This window comes from Leuciscus leuciscus (genome assembly GCF_965113295.1).
Source record: "Leuciscus leuciscus genome assembly, chromosome: 13".
In the NCBI taxonomy this organism is placed as follows: Eukaryota; Metazoa; Chordata; class Actinopteri; order Cypriniformes; family Leuciscidae; genus Leuciscus; species Leuciscus leuciscus.
Genome location: NC_138737.1, coordinates 15,156,023 through 15,172,677, shown reverse-complemented (window position 1 = coordinate 15,172,677; position 16,655 = coordinate 15,156,023). Strand labels below are relative to the sequence as shown.

The window sequence follows — 16,655 nt, the reverse complement described above, 5'->3', positions numbered from 1 at the left end:
CTTGGTACTCTTGTCCTAGTACCCACACTTGCAATCTTTGTGCAACTTTTCAGTATTTTCCACTTTAAAATGAAGTTTAAAATGTCTGTTTAGTAGTCCCTATATGTAGCAGACAGCACAATTTAATTTTGAAGTGAAGTGACATGAAGTGAAGGCCAAGTATGGTAATCCATACTCGGAATTTGTCCTCTGCATTTAACCCATCCAAGTTAGTGCACACACATTAGGAGCAGTGAGTAGTGAAGACACACACACATACACACACACACACACACACACACACACACACACACACACACACACACACACACACACACAACCGGAGCAGTGGGCAGCCATCCACTGCTGCTCCCGGGGAGCGATTTGAGGTTAGGTGGCTTGCTCAAGGGCACCTCAGTCATTTCCTGCCAGTACTGAGAATCGTAATTTAATCTAATTAAGTGATTAAAAGCAGTTGCAAACATTCACAAAATACACATACTCATCTTAGCACAGAGAACAAAAAGGCAACACTTTACATTTACTACCAATCAACATGTAATATCTTATGAATTTAACGTACATTGGAGTTCTTGAAAATGATGGGATATACTCGGTACTCTTGTGTGGCATTAGAGATAGTTGGGCATGGTTCATTATTAAAGACGTTATGAAATCGCAGGACTTTCTTTCCTGTGTTGCTGTATTTCCTATTAAAACAGGAACTTTGACTGAATTCAAATAGCATACTACCATTATACTCATACTACGTCTGCCATATAAAGATATTGCAGAAATCAAGTTATATTATGGTATAGTGCCATTCTGAATTCAGTCAAACGTCCTGTTTCAATTGAAAATACAGCAACACAGGAAAGAAAAGTCCTGCGATTTCAGGACGTCTTTAATACTAATTCAATAGTATTCACTAAATTAGTCTGAAAGATTCATTTAAAAATGGTAAACAATGTGCTGCTAAAATATTAATTATATAAATAACTGTAACCATTTGGAAAGAGACTTCCAAATTAAATGTTTTCCCAATTATCAGCCAAAAGTCCTATTCTGTGCACAACCAGATCAGTAGGTGGGCACCTACAAAGAGTGACAGACCTGTTCGGAACTCACTCACAGACACAAAAAGCTGCAACCAACTATTTGTTTATTTGCATGGTTTTGTTTTTGAACAGAATGTTCTATAAAAATATGTATTCTGATAGAAAAAGAAATGAGTCTGAAATGATGACAAATGCTTGACATCTTCAAAATCCCCTGCATATGCACCTTAAAGTGATTATAAAAAGATTGTGGAGAGTAATAGAGTGGCTCACAGTTAGAGATAATATATGCTTATAAATGCAAAAAACATTTAAAAGGAAGACAAAGGGCCGATTTAATCACACTTTTTCAAAAGGGAAGAGATTTTTCTGCTCTCCGCGTTTCTCTCGTTTAGTTACACGCCTAACAATCTTTTCCTCTTGTTCCTCTAGCCTGTTCTGCGGCCATGAACTAGCCAGAGAGGGTGGAGCTTTCTGATCCCTGCCCTCTTCCTCCTCATCGGAGGACAGTCCTTCAGCCAAGCCTTCTTTCCCTTGCATAAGCTCCGTCCTCGATACGAGCCCCTGTTGCCCATAGCGACGCTTCAGCCTCTCTTTTATCAACAGGCCTTTGACCAGCAGGGTCCAGTTAGCCACTACACGCTTCTCACGTTTCTGTTAAAAGATTCGAACAGTCATGTCAACATAATATTTACAGAACACAAATTTTTCACATTAAAATCAAAATAACTATTTCTGAATCCTAGCTAAAATGTTTTTTTTAGATGTTGGGTACATTTTTTGTAACACTAGAAAAAGACCAAGAAATCAACACACCTCTTCATCTTTCTTCTGCTGGATATCTTGCTCATTTTCCCAGGCTGCTTTCAGGATTTCTTGGTGTTCTTCACAGACAATATAGCCATCGTTACTGAAACACATTGATCCGGTCAAATTACAGATTGTACAGAAAACATGCATACATTTATATTTATTACATGTTTCATACAGACAGAAATGTATACACATTATATTCTTATACCATGTATGAAATGAATGCAACAAGAACTGCCCATTTCTTACAGGTGTGTCCTAACCAGGTGTGAAACATTTCCACACTGAATGTGAAACAGCTGTGAAACATACAGTACACAGTCACAGCTAACCAGTGCTGCGTTCCAATTCGCCTACTTTGTGTCCCAAATTGTAGTATGTTAAAATGAGTATCGCAAAGGTAACCAGATACCCATGCACACTCTAATATTGCCCATAATCATTGCAAACAGTACATGTGCGAGTCTGAAGGTTTTAGATAATATGGTTTGAGTGATTAATAATCAATCTCACCTGATGAAAAATAATTATTATAACTTTTATAAAGATGTGTTTGGCAGATCAACATGCTACTTCTTTTCTCTCCAATATGGTAGGAAGAATAGAGGGGTGCAGGTATGAGTTAGCATTTTAGCACTTCCTGTTCCATCATCCCGAAGGTTTTTTGAATGGGTTTTTGGTTAAATGGCTGAAATAAGGTCTAGTGTACACAAGCTCAAGATACTTTCACGTTTTATTCTACGACATAAAATACATCAATATTACCCCACTCGCGATTTTTTTAAGCTGTTATTCGTCTTGAAAAAGGCGGTTGCAAACAAGTGGCTAAATGGGACTACAGAGGCTGTCGAGGAGATTAAATGCCATCACGCTGAACAGGTAAACTCCCGTAACGCATACAATTGTGCTCTTACAAACTATTCTAACTCAAACTTTCTTGGAAAATGTTTTTATTTAAAAACTGAAAGAGTTATCGGAAGCTTAGTGATGGCGAAGTTGAAGTCGTGGGACCGTCGTGCAGTTCGTTTATAGCCTTTAGCTTTTTACTTCTGGCGACTGCATTTAGGCTTCAAAATTCATAGAAGTTAATTATCTTGATGGACAGTATCATAAACTTATGTTGATCACAGATCTTGTTTTTTGCGATAATCCAAAAGCCTATTGAAAAATCCTATTGGGTTTTTGTTGAGGGAACCAGTGTGATGCTAACTGCCGGTTGGCCTACAGTTACATTATACCTGCACCACTTGTAGTGTAAATCAGATAAACTGAAATGTGACATGTATTTATGAAGACCTTAACTGTGACAAGACGATTGATGGGCCATTTTACGATGACAGGATGGTCAGTAACTATGCGACAGCAAGGTCTGTGAAAGATGCAATAATGATGTGGTAGTATGTCCCAAAACTTGCCTACTCTTCTGCTACACATTCAAAAAGTATGTACTGTTTCTTCACAAAAAGAGTACATATTTTTAGGGTATAGCTTAAGTAGGCGAATTGTAATGTGATGCATGAGTTTGGACCTATCACATTTCACAGTGGGTGGGGCTACACAGTATGAATCTGCATAAAATGAAACCAAGCGAGTGACAAAATGTCCACATGTCCTGTCACTCAGTTGTGGCTGGATAGGACAAAACATTTATCGCTTTTATCGCATTGCACCTGGTTAGGACAAGTTCAATACACAAAAACACACAAACTTACACTGCATGTGCAAATCCACAATGGTAATCAAAACCCGTCACTGCTGTAGCACAGTCTATGTTCAGTTTTCGAGCCACTCTGTGCAGATTTGGCAAATGCAGGTGAACACATCCTACTGGTAACATGCACGACTTAAACATGTACACATTCCCGAACTCATTACGTGGTACCTGAAACACACAAATTCAGATTAGAACTCCAGCAAAGAACAAATCAGTACATCATGCAATTATGTTCTTAAATTTTATTAAAAAAATTAAATAATTCAAACCCACTTTGCCATCAACGGCGATCGGAGGCTGGTACTCTTCAGTTTGCCAGACTCCAAAAAGAGCCAGATCTTTGACACCTTTCTGCTCTGACATCATCCTGGCCTTACGTGAACGATTGGAAAAACCAACCACCATCTGACAGACAGCACTTAATATTAAAAACAAGTCATGGCATATTTATTGTACAAAGGTTAAATACGTATGAAAAAACATGTTAAATCAGACCTTGTATGGCTCTTCTCCTAGTCGAACTGTTCGTGCTTCCTTCAACCAGGTATCTCTAGAATGGAGCGTCTGCACACAGTCTCTGAAAATAAATAAACACCATTAACAAATGGCCTGCATTTCTATTTGTTCTAGTGTCTCAGATGTAGGAAACCATCTAAATATGTCCACTAAAATGGAAAAGAATGTATCCATAGATTTAGATCACCTTCGCCATCATCTGATGCTCACTTAAAGTGTTGTTGTTGTTGTTAACTAAAACTATTAAACATAGTTTTTGGTCATTAAAATAAAGCTGAAAGAAAATGGAAAATAAAAATCAGATGAAAAACAAACTACAATGATAAAATACTAAAACTTAAACTAAAATTTAAATGAAAACTGAAAAAAATGTAAATGTAAAATAAAAATAAGACAATTCAAAATATGAATAAATCTGTAATATTGTATAAATACTAAAATAACACTGACTTAATCTTTAAAAAAAAACTATAATAACTCTTAAATGTAATCTTTAGCAAATATCAAAATGAAAACCATTATTTTACATTCATTATAGTGTTGTGATGCCCCAATTCACGTGTAGCATTTAAAATGTTTGATTTTAGGTTTTTGTTTAATTTATTTAGAAAACAGTATAGAGTTTCGGTATCGAATCAAAGTCCCTTTCAATGAAAGTCATTTCAATCTGCGGCCATATTTGAAACGCCTGTGAGCAACTATTTTGGGCATCCAAGACCAAGGCTACTTCTGAAATCGTATACTTCCCTACTATACACTAGGCAAAAAACAGTATGTGACAAAAGAAGTATGCCTGAATTCACAGTACTCACTAAAGAGTAGGCAAAAAGTCCCCGGATGACCTACTATTCCCAGTGTCCATACGATGGACACTTTACTATCCCATGAGGCCAAGGGTGAGGATTTGTGAATGGCAAGTGAAGCAAAGTAACTGATGTTGGTAGGTCACATGATAATGACAACATGGTGAATGTAGTACGTCCGGATTACATTCATACTACACACATTCATACTATACAGAACCTAATTTTTTTTAGTGGTCGTTAAGTAATTACTTATTCAAAATAAGTACCTATTCAAGAGAGTATGCGATTTCAGACGCAGCCCAAGTCCTATCAACTTGAATGAGGAAATCCTGATATCTCAAAAACTGCTTGTCGAACTCGCATTAAAATAACATATTTCAAATCAGCAACAAAGTCTGACATAGATGTTGTTTCTTATGCTCAAATATTGTTAAGAAGAGCTTTTTTTCAGGCTTGACCAGCCAACCAGAGCTTCGAACGGCTGCTGCAGTGATGCAATGACTTTACCAATTGAAATCATTTGTTTAGAGGACTGGATTATTCAGCCATATTGCGCATTGCATTTTCCCCCATTCACAAGCAATATGAGTGCACCGTCTTTGTATATCTAAAGTCTTTGGTTTAATATCAGGTTAATATCTTTGGTTTAAAAAGATATTTGGTTTAATATCTTTGGTTAATACTGGTTATTTGTCATAACATCAAAAAAAAAAAAAGTGTGGTTTATCTGTATTAATATATTTTATAATTCAAACAGTATGCCTTGTTCTAAAGCAGATTTACAAAAGGAATATTCATCCATCTTTCATATTGTACATCACAATGTTGTGATACCTACATTCACTTGTAGTACACAAAATATATGGGGTTTACCGTGAATAAACTGGTTCTCCTCTGCAGTACCCCAGGACAGCGGCTGTAGAGGGGTAGAGGGCCTCGTATTTAAGCAGGTGCCTCTTAAGCGCGTACAGTGGATGGTTCTTAAATTCTGCGATGGATGTCGGCAACGGCTTGTTCAGTAACTTAGCTTGCATCTGATGATGAGGAGCACAGGTGAATCTTAATGCACGTCACATGTGATGTAGGCAAGTTAGTGTGTGAACACTACCGTACAAAAGTTTGGGGTTGGTAAGATTTTGAAGAAGTCTCTTATGCTCACCAAGGCTGCATTTATTTGATAAAAAATTCAGTAAAACAGTAATATTATGAAATATTATTACAATTTAAAATAACAGTTTTCTATTTGAGTATACAGTATTTTAAAATATAATTTATTGATGGCAAAGCTGAATTTTTAGCATCATCACTCCAGTCTTCAGTCTCAAATAATCCTTCAGAAATCATTCTAATATGCTGATTTGCTGCTCAAGAAACATCTCTAATTATTATCCGTTGAAAACAGTTGTGCTGCTTAATTTTTGTATTTTTTGGAAACTGTGATACATTTTTCTGGATTTTTTGATAATTAGAAAGTTCAAAAGAACAGCATTTATTTGCAATAGACATCTTTTGTAACATTATAATTGTCTTTACTTTAACTTTTGATCAATTGAATGAGCCCTTACTGAATAAAACTATTAATAATAAATAAATAAAAACTTACTGACCCCAAGCTTTTGATCACAAGTGTAAGTGAGAGTGCAAACGTACCTCCTGATCCTCCTTCTGTCCTCGTTCGGTATCTGGAGACTTGTAGAGCTCCATAGTCTCTTCCCACCATTCGGAGTCGACGCGCCGTCGCCGTGATGATGTCAGCCACGTGGGGTCATACCTGCTGCTAAGATCTTTCAGGTAGCCCTCGTCATCCACGCCCACCACATAAGTGATCGGGTGAGTCGCCTGATCGGAGCAGAGCTGCGATTGGCCGACTCCTTGATCCACATCAACACACACCCACCTCCCGGTGCTTTCCAAATAAACCTCCAACCACTCATCCGCCCCTTTCCCCTCTTTTCTTTTACGTCTTTGTTTCTTTCTCTCTTTCTCCTCCTCCTCCTCTTCCTCCTCTTCCTCCTCCTCCTCCTCTTCACTTCTCTCCTCCTGTTTGACCTTGTTCGAACTCCGAGGAGCCCCACCTTTGCCTTTCAACTTTGACTTTCTGCATACTTTAATGGGCCCGTCAGAGTCTTCACTGTCATCCTCATTGGTTGGCTTAAACTCCTCTTCACTCTGTTCCTCCTCCTCACTGCTGGCTTCTTTGTATGACACTTTTGAAGCTACACTTCTTCTTCTGCTGTTTTTGGGTTTCAGGCCCCCTGTTGCCTCTTTCTCTCCTCCATCCTCTTTCTTTTTCTTTCTCTTTCCACCTCTTTCCTCTTTTACTGATGATGATGATGATGATGGGCGTTTGGATCCAGGGGATATCTTAGGCTTTGGGGAGGGTTTCTCTGATTGATCTTTCTCTGGAGGGCTCTTGGTAGGTGTGGTCTTGTTCTAAAAGCAAGAAAAAAAATGCTCAGTCCATTAAAAAACAAAGAAAGATTTTTCACAAGCAAAAGAAACACAGTGAGAATCCCCCCCAAAAAATCACCTTGGTAGCAGGTGGTGGCTTCAGAGGAAGAGGTTGTAAAGACAGCACCAAGCGACAGAAGAGTCGCAATGACCGCAGAACCAATAAGAACAGCTGCAGAAAGTGACATCACAGGTCAGAACCAAACTCAGCTAAACATCAATACACTACCACTCAAAGTTTGGGGGCAGCAAGATTCTTTTAAAGGATTTTAAACTTTTATTCAGCAAAAATATAGAGCAGCACAACTGTTTTCAACATTGATAAATGATAATAATAAAAAATATTTCTTTAGCTTAAAATCAGCATATTAGAATGATTTCTGAAAGATCATGTGCCTGAAGAACGGAGTAAACATTCAGAGGATTAAATGAAATCTTAAAATAAATAAAAAGAGACAACTGTTATTTTAAATTGTAATAATATTTCACAATTTTATTGTTTTTACTCTATTTTTGATCAATTAAATGCAGCCTTGCTGAGCATAACAGACTTCTTTCAAAAACATAAAAATATTCTGACCAACCCCAAACTTTTGAACAGTAATGTAGCTTGTATCTTATTAAGATACCAGTTACATTACTTATATACATGATTTATGCATAATTCATCCACTATGAGGTCAAGGAAAGTAAGATCTCTCTCACATAGGTCATCTCCTCATGGTCCCTTGCTGATAAACAGCCCATTCGTTTTTCCAGCACCGTCCTCAACTCCACTCCCTTCTCCTCAGGTAAGGCAGGGTTTAGTGTAAACGTCACTTGAAACCTGGGGGGGGGGGGGGGGGGGGGGTAATAAAATGATTAATTTACATAAAACACAATCAGAGATTATCAATCCAATATTTGCATACAGCATAGGAATTTGTGTCTTTTGCAGAGGCACATTTTCCTGGCTAAATGTAAATTGTCTATATCAAATCAGAGAACAATCTGATTATTTAAGGGCCTGTTTACACCTAGTTACTTCAAATGTTTTTACTGACTGGATAGCTATCTGATTTGTTAAAAGGGTTCCATTTACCCTTGGCCACATAGGCCAACAGATATGAGCAGCGTTTTATATATCATCAGCTAATTTCAAGATCAAAGACCACAACAGGAGAGCGGCATCAGCACTGGTAAGATCCTTTAGTCTCACTACTTTTAATGAAGATGATTATGTGTTAAGCATCTGCAACTTATTTTTGGTTTCATTTGCAGCAGTTTGCACGTTGGCTTGCTGAAGAGATACTCAGCTACTCGTCTGCGGCGATGCGTGTTGCAGTAGTGCTGTCATTTCTGGCTATAACGCTCTCACGTGTTTATTTATTAACATTTTGAGTCAAATTTACATATGTGGCTTCAACAACCAGATGCATTTACACTTGTCCAGTTTCGCCTGGAATGCATCTCAAACCACCTCTAACGGTTTGAGTGATCAGATTTATATCAGTCTCAAAAGCATTTTGGAGACCATTTACATAATCATCTTTTCATGATTGGATAGCTATCCGATCAGAGAAAACACATTAAGTGCCCAGGTGTAAACAGGCACTAAGACTCATTAAAGGGGTTGTCCAACCCAAAAAGGAAAATTCTGTCATCTTTTACTCACACTCATATAGCTCTAAACCTGTATGACTTTTTCTACTTTGGAGACATTTCTCAAATATGTTCAACAAAAGAAAGAAAGTCATACAAGTTTGGAGTTAAATGAGGGCGAGTAAATGATGATATTTTAATTTTGGGGTGGAATATGCCTTTAAGTGACCAAGTGTAATACTCCCCCAAGAAGGCAAATCAGGCTTACCATTTGAGAAGCCCCTCCAGAAAGCCAGTGTTTATGCGTTTTATAGCAACTGTGGTAAAGTGGGCAGGCAGTAGAGACATGGCAATAGCCAACAGGTCAGGCTCACAGACGAGTCTGTTTCGAAACAAACCACCAGCCAATAGGCAAAGCAAATGAACCTGTTAGACAGTAAATAAGAAATCAAATCATATACCAGTACAATACAAGTAAGTAAAAAAGCCAAATAAAGTGAGTTCATATTGTACATTACTACTGCATTTTATTGCTATAAACATATCATATTATATCGTATATAGGGATGACGATTTAACACGTTAATTAAATTAATTACTAATGGAAAAATAATCATTAATTTAACGCATTTAATGCACCCGCCCCCTCCTCAGACCTATGTCGTTCATCTTACAGTTCACACAGTTGATTGGTGATAAACATGATGCAAGGCAACAACTCACTGTGTGATGTAGCCTATAGAATGCAGAATGCCCCTAAAATTCTAAATATCAGGGCAAAAATGCCCCTGTATGAGTTTTTGTCTCATCTATAGGCCTATATATGATATAGTATTAGTTAAGCAACATCAATATCACTTGAGAAATGAGCGCAATATCACACAAGTGCTGTTTTTATCACGTACATATATATATTGATTTTACACAAAAGTTCAGTAAATAATAATGTTGTGATATCTTTTATATGCAATATAGTCTGTTTTACTCACTTAAAAAAAAAAAACTGCACCTGTTTCTGAATATTGATCAATCACAAGCACGAAACTAGTAAATAAAATAATTTTATATACAATTTAATAACATATAGTTTTACATATGAATGGGTTGTTTGTCAACTGAAGGCATGCCGTGGGAGTTTCCAGTGTTGACAGTTCCATAAAACAGCCTACTGGCAGCACTGTAGTTTTGCTTTGCTATGCTAAAAATATGAAAAATACAATACACAAATAAATCATATTATAAATACACAAGCCTGATTTTTGTTTTAATTGTCAGAAAATGATGATTTAAAGTGCTCCCAAATGCTATTCTGCCATACATTATAGTTATCCTTTTTACCCGCTTAGAAAAGCGGCACGTTTTATTTTGTGTCACCATACTTGGTCGTGTAACTACTCGTGTAACTGTATTTAAATAGGGAAAACGTGGAGGTGTTTGGTCGCTTCTAACTTCATCTCTGTTTGGTCCCTAATGAATGAACTGGGCTAAGCTAAGTGCTATCAAAGTGTCGCCGCGCGCCAGAGCGATTGAGTGCACGCACTGAGACGAGAGAGGTATGTATCAACTCGTCTTAGTTAAGGGAATAACATAGTTTAATATGAAAAAACGGTGGAGTGTTCCTTTAATACTGTAAAGATGCTTCCTTTTGAACAATCTATTGTATAAAGGGGTATATAAATAAACGTGGCTTGACTTTACTGGAGTGCCGAATTGGAGAGCTTGTGCAAACATCAACATCACCTATGATCAGATGCTTTCAGAACTACTGTTTTCTCATCGCTGACATTTTTGTGGTGTTTATTTTGTTATCGAAGGGAAACGTGCTGCACATATTAAGAAATTCATTTAAAGATGCTCTAAGCGATGTTGGGTGACGTCACTTCTTGTTGACGTTCAAAGTACTGTCAAACAAAACAGAGGCTAGCTCGACCCTCCCTCCTCCTCATCCCGTCCCCTCCCCCCCCCCCTCCCTTCCGTGCTTCCTTTTCCCTCTTCTTTGCTATTTGTTCATCAGAACGTCGTCTCTTTGGTCATGTGTCGGCCTAGGGCTGCACAATTAATCGAATTTCTAATCGCGATTACGATTATGGATGCCACGATTACGTAATCGTTCAAAGCCGCGATAAAATAAAATAAAAAAAAATCCACTCTGCGTGCATTTAGAGCATGTTATGAGAGGCGAATCACAACTACTTCAGAAAACCCAGCACAATAGGAACTACCAGGCAGTGACGTATGTGTACGCTGAAATAAAAAGTTTTTCACCACAGAAAAACGGACGTTCCTGTCATGTCAGCCGTTATAGGGTAGCGCACATTCTTCAATTGCACGCGCAAATGCGGAGGCACGCGCTGTGTATAAAGTGCAAAGGAAACTACGAGCATGCAACGTTGTTACGTTGTAAATTAGTAAGTCACGAATTAAAAGTAAAATACCAATAAATCACGTTACTGGTACGTCGTGTGTTAGCTGAGAAGGATTTGCATGCAGGTATGATTTTCATTCTATTCACCAGGAGCATTTTTCATGTTTCATTAACAGTTCTTGTTAATATTGTGTATTCACCATGGTAACTGTCGTTTCAATATTAACCCCAAAATGCCACTTTATTTTCACTTTGTGTTATTTTTTATATTTTTAAATGACTGTGGTGGCTCATACCAACATTGTATTAACAAAAGCTAGTTTGGGACTGCTATTTAATAGCTTTCGCATAGGCCTAATGTTTATTTTTTAGTAGTCTTTACTATTAGTCATATTCTTACAATTTATTTGTATGTTAAGTAAAGGGGGACAGTGTGTGTGTTCACAATTTTTAAGTAAACATGTATAATAATATGCCTATATATATATATATATATATATATATATATATTCAATGTAAATTGTGATAATCGTAATTAATAATTTCAAGGGAATAATCGGCAATTATGATTTTTGTCATAATCGTGCAGCCCTATGTCAGCCATATCAAAATTCAAGAGAATATAATTCTAACGTCAGTCGTTGTCGTTGTCTAGGACATCTCTCCTCTAGCTAACTTCCCTCTTCATGCTTCTCTCTCCTCCACTCCCCCCTTCATGTGCACGCGCACTAACCCCCCAACCTCCACCCCCAAATCATTCTTGTCGGTTATTGGCTGGAACACTGTCTGTTATGTTTTGCGGTCCAGGTTGGCCCAGTTTGTTTTTGTTGCCGTTTGTGGAGCCTGGGCTGTCTACAGAGACCGCGTTTTTTTACAGTGTGTTCAGGGGACAGGCAGCTAGCGGATAGTGAGGAGATGTTTGCTGTATGTGACTAAAAAACGTGTGACATTGCTTAGAGCACCTTTAAAGGGTGGCGTTGGATGTTCGCTAACAGTATACGACTGCTCCCGTATTTTGAACTTCTTTTTACCCCAAAACGAAGAATGAAAATGAACTTCGCTGTGAGTATATCAGGGCCTCAAGGCTTTCAAACATGTTAGTACGTATATGTTTAGTAAAAAAAAAAAAAAAAAAAAAAAAAAAAAAAAAAAAACAGACATAAACACACATACCTTGTGGGTATCCACCAGCAGCTCCTTGTTAAATCGCTTTATCGTTCGACGCAGATAAGTTTCAAACTCTGCTTTCCTTTTCTCCCTGGAAACAGTTGTCATGGTGTTACAATTTTCCTTTTAATCTTTCTAACCCTCACAGCTCCTTTTGAATGCAACTATCTTGTGGACATTTACCACACTAAAGAATTTCATCACTTAGCAATCTGACACTTATTAAATCTCTCTCTCTCTCTCACACACACATACTCACTTCCTCTGCCTCTTGCGAGCCATGTCTGGAGTCTCGATCTCAATCTCCACAGGTTTTGACAGTTCTGCTAGTTCTGTCGAGTCCACAGGACCCAGCGGTTCTGCCATCTCTGTGAAAGCACAGTTAAAAACAGGGTAACATCAGTGTGTATGAGTGCTGAAAAACACACCAGCTTAGAACACTTACTTAATGATATTGAAATGCATAAACATATACAGTCTAAACAAATATCATTAATTCACAAAATGAGACTATGTACCTTCCACTTCCTCCCAGTCCTCCTCATCTTCACTCTCTTCTTCTTCTTTCACTTGTTTTGATGGGCTCATCTCCTCACTGTTGTCACTCATGTCCTCTGGCTCTTCAGTTTTAACTTCGCTGTCCCGGAAGTACTTGCTTGTCCTCTCGTCAGAGGCATCTTTGACCTTTTTGGACACACGGGACGTCACCCTGGAGTTTTTGCGGTTGTTTTTGTCCACAATACCATTTTCTGAAACAGACAAGCAGAACATGGAAGACAGCAGAACAAAGATGTACCAGAGAGCAGAAAACATGTATTACCTCATCAGTCAATGCTGGACATCCTTGATTGACATTTCAGTCTCCATTTTATTACTGAAATGTGTATTTTAGTCTAAAATGTTGTTGTTGTTTTATACAGAATTCTATACACTGTCTAAATAAAATGTCTGAAGATCCCTGGGTCAGAGTATTAAAGGGATAGTCCATCCAAAAATGAAAATTCAGTCATCACTTACTCAACCTCAAGTTGTTCCAACCCTGTATGAGTTTCTTTGTTCTGTTGAACACAAACAAAGATATTGTAAAGAATGTTAGTAATCAAACAGTTGTTGGTAGCCACTGACTTCCATTGTAGGGAAAAAATACTATGGAAGTCAACTGTCTGGTTACAAACATTCTTTAAAATATCTTCTTTTGGGTTAAACAGAAGAAAGAAACTCATACATGTTTGGAAAAACATAAGGGTGAGTAAATTATGACAGAATTTTCATTTTTGGGTGAACTATCCCTTTAAAATCGACCCTAAAGCACCCAAAACACACATGATGCTAAATATGTACGCTGGACACGCCCACACTCATTTATTGATGACATTCATTCAATGAACTGACAAGAAGAAGGGCTTAATTTGAAATGCATCCGTTAAAAACAAGCACCGCAAGAGAAGTCGAGCGAGAGTGACTGCACACCTGCATACTGCAGCTGTCGGCATCAACCGTGCACTAAATTCAAACTATTACTGTTCATTCATATTCATATTATTCAAAGTCTGAGCATCAGAGAGACAAAGTACATTTTTATGGAGCGTAGATACCTTTGTTTTTTGGGGTTTTGGATGCCGGTTTTTTCTTTGCAATCTGCTTCGGTTTCTTTGTGTCCGTTTTCAGCTGTGTCTCTTTTCTCTTTGCCATTTTCTGTTTCTGTGAGATCGCGGACTGTTTCAGGACAAATTAACTCTGATGCATTCAGAGAAAGAGTGATAGACTTGCATTACACGTCAACGTCTTGTGTAATGTAACCTGAAGACCACTGTTACCCAACACAATCCCTTCCCCACCTTTCATAACACCGAAAGCATGCACTTTGCCTGCAGGAGATCCGAACAAGCGTCACATCCGCCTCTACTAACGTTGTATAATTGCAATGTGGTGATTTAAACGCTAGGTGGGGATGTTGCACAGACTTCTTTTATTGTTGTCAAGGTGTTAAAAGGTTAGTTCACCCAAAAATGAAGGTTCTGTCATCATTTACTCGCCCTCAAGTTGTTCCAAACCTGTATGATTTTCATTTCTTTCTTTTCATTTCTTTTTTTTTATTTCTGCTGAACACAAAATAAGATATTTTGAAGAATGTTGGTAACCAAACAGTTGATGGACCCCATTGACTTGCACAGTATTTTTTCCATACAATGGAAGACAATATTCAAAATATCTTCTTTTGTGTTCAGCAGAAGAAAGAAATTCATACAGGTTTGGAACAACTTGAGGGATTTTCATTATGGGTGGGGTGGGACCATCCCTTTAATCATCATAGCATAAATATCTAACTTGATAATGATTATTTATATGGTCCTGACCATATAAAACCACTAGGATATTGTTTTTTAACAACACAATCCCATTTTATGTTTTATAGATCAATAAATGAACACACATAGACAACTGTACAGTTATTATTTTATTATTTGAAGGTATTCCATTAAGCTTGGGGAAATTTGAGCTGTGATAAACACTAATCAGTGAGTGCTGTTAAACAAAGGTATCATATTTATGATCATATTTATGATGCGGTGTGATATTAGCTTGCCATAGAACAGACAAGAAGTGTTAATTGTATGCAATTCTGTTTATTTATATTCAAAATTGCTGCAGTTTGTATTATATAGGACATTAACCTCATTCAGTCAAGTTCATTAACATTTGGGCCTGACTTTGTGTGTGTGTGTGTGTGTGTGTGTGTGTGTGTGTGTGTGTGTGTGTGTACCTGATGCAAATGAACAGCTGTTTTAGCATCACTTGGCAGCAGATGTCCAGCCAGTGTGTGTGTGTGTGTGTGTGTGTGTGTGTGTGTGAGAGAGAGAGAGAGAGAGAGAGAGAGAGAGAGAGAGAGAGAGAGAGAGAGAGAGAGAGAGAGAGAGAGAGGAGAGAGAGAGAGAGAGAGAGAGAGAGAGAGAGAGAGAGAGAGAGAGAGAGAGAGAGAGACTTCAGAGAACCGTCTGTGTACTTGATTGGCAGAGCAGAATCAGATATTCTCCCTGCAGCCAGCCAGACTCAATGGGCATCTGTGCCGGGACCGATGCCAGGACAGGTGTATGTGTGTCACATGATTGGCATAGAAAGAGTGGTGTTTGGCACCATGTCTCTATGATGACACAGTCCCCCAGCCCTGCATGGCTTCCATCCCTATATGAGTCCTGAGCACTCTCAGATAGGAATAAAAAGCCATACGGGGCAAAGAGCAACGAGAGAGATCTCTTTCAAACATTTACACACAATAAATGTGCACACAGAAAACGTGATTTCTTAGTTTTATGGTGTAGCGCGACATCCAGTGGACATGTCCGGTATTACAAGTTTGCCGTGCTCTTATATCGCACTGCAATAGTCGTCACCACTACCGTTGTGACCATTACAGGACAATCTTTCCGATATAACATTGACAAAAATAACGTCATATCCCTAAACTTAAAAAAATAGCGCTAGATTTTACCCGCTGGAGCTAAAATGTCAACGCCAAACTGTGAGAAGAAACCGCATTTTTTTGTGAATAAAATTCACATTCCCCATACTGTAGCAAATCCGATGCATTTTAAGGTCGATGGCATCAGTAGACACATTTTTATTATACGGATCACCGGCACATGCACCTGTTGTCCAGCCATTGCAGTGTCTGAGAGTAAAAACGTGAAAGCGAGTATTTTCTCTCCATGCGTGCACGCGCAACAGGAGGAGTACAAACCGACGAGAGTCTCTGCATTAAAAAAAAAAAAACTTGTAAAATAGATTAAATACAAGACAGGTTAAGCAAAACTACACATCGTGGTGAAGGTCGAGCAATGTTCTCCAGCGGCTGACTTACAGTTCGGTGCGTAAAAACTAGCAGCGCAAATCGCCACCCGTCATACATGACATTAGGATGACCAACACACATGATGATGAAACGACTGGAAACGTCCGTGTGACATCCTTGCAACATTCCAGTTCACTACATACTGGTAGGCTAAATTAACATTTATTCATGATTTTTATTTTACCTCACTAGTTACAATAAATTTTTCCTAATTAAATATTATTACTGAAACTAATCGACTTTAGATGTAATTAATAAAACATTACTAGCAAGGCTAAAATGCTACTACTTGTAAAAACTGGGATAGACACTATTGTCTCATAGGTATAGGCTACTAATGGTGTAGGCTATTAGG

At 38.1% G+C, this 16,655-nt stretch overlaps 1 protein-coding gene across 1 annotated transcript; it reads right to left on the bottom strand.

Annotated features, from left to right (window-relative positions):
- Nucleotides 1-1,124: 1,124 nt before the first annotated feature.
- Nucleotides 1,125-14,338, bottom strand: xpc (xeroderma pigmentosum, complementation group C). The gene is made up of 14 exons (XM_082188613.1): nt 14,046-14,338; nt 12,969-13,199; nt 12,710-12,818; nt 12,457-12,541; nt 9,187-9,344; nt 8,043-8,163; nt 7,417-7,509; nt 6,537-7,319; nt 5,760-5,920; nt 4,060-4,141; nt 3,838-3,969; nt 3,563-3,732; nt 1,854-1,947; nt 1,125-1,691 (listed from the first exon to the last, which is right to left on the bottom strand). Exons 1-14 carry the CDS (start codon nt 14,140-14,142, stop codon nt 1,377-1,379), a joined length of 2,631 nt encoding a protein of 876 aa, XP_082044739.1. The 5' UTR covers nt 14,143-14,338; the 3' UTR covers nt 1,125-1,376.
- Nucleotides 14,339-16,655: the final 2,317 nt, after the last annotated feature.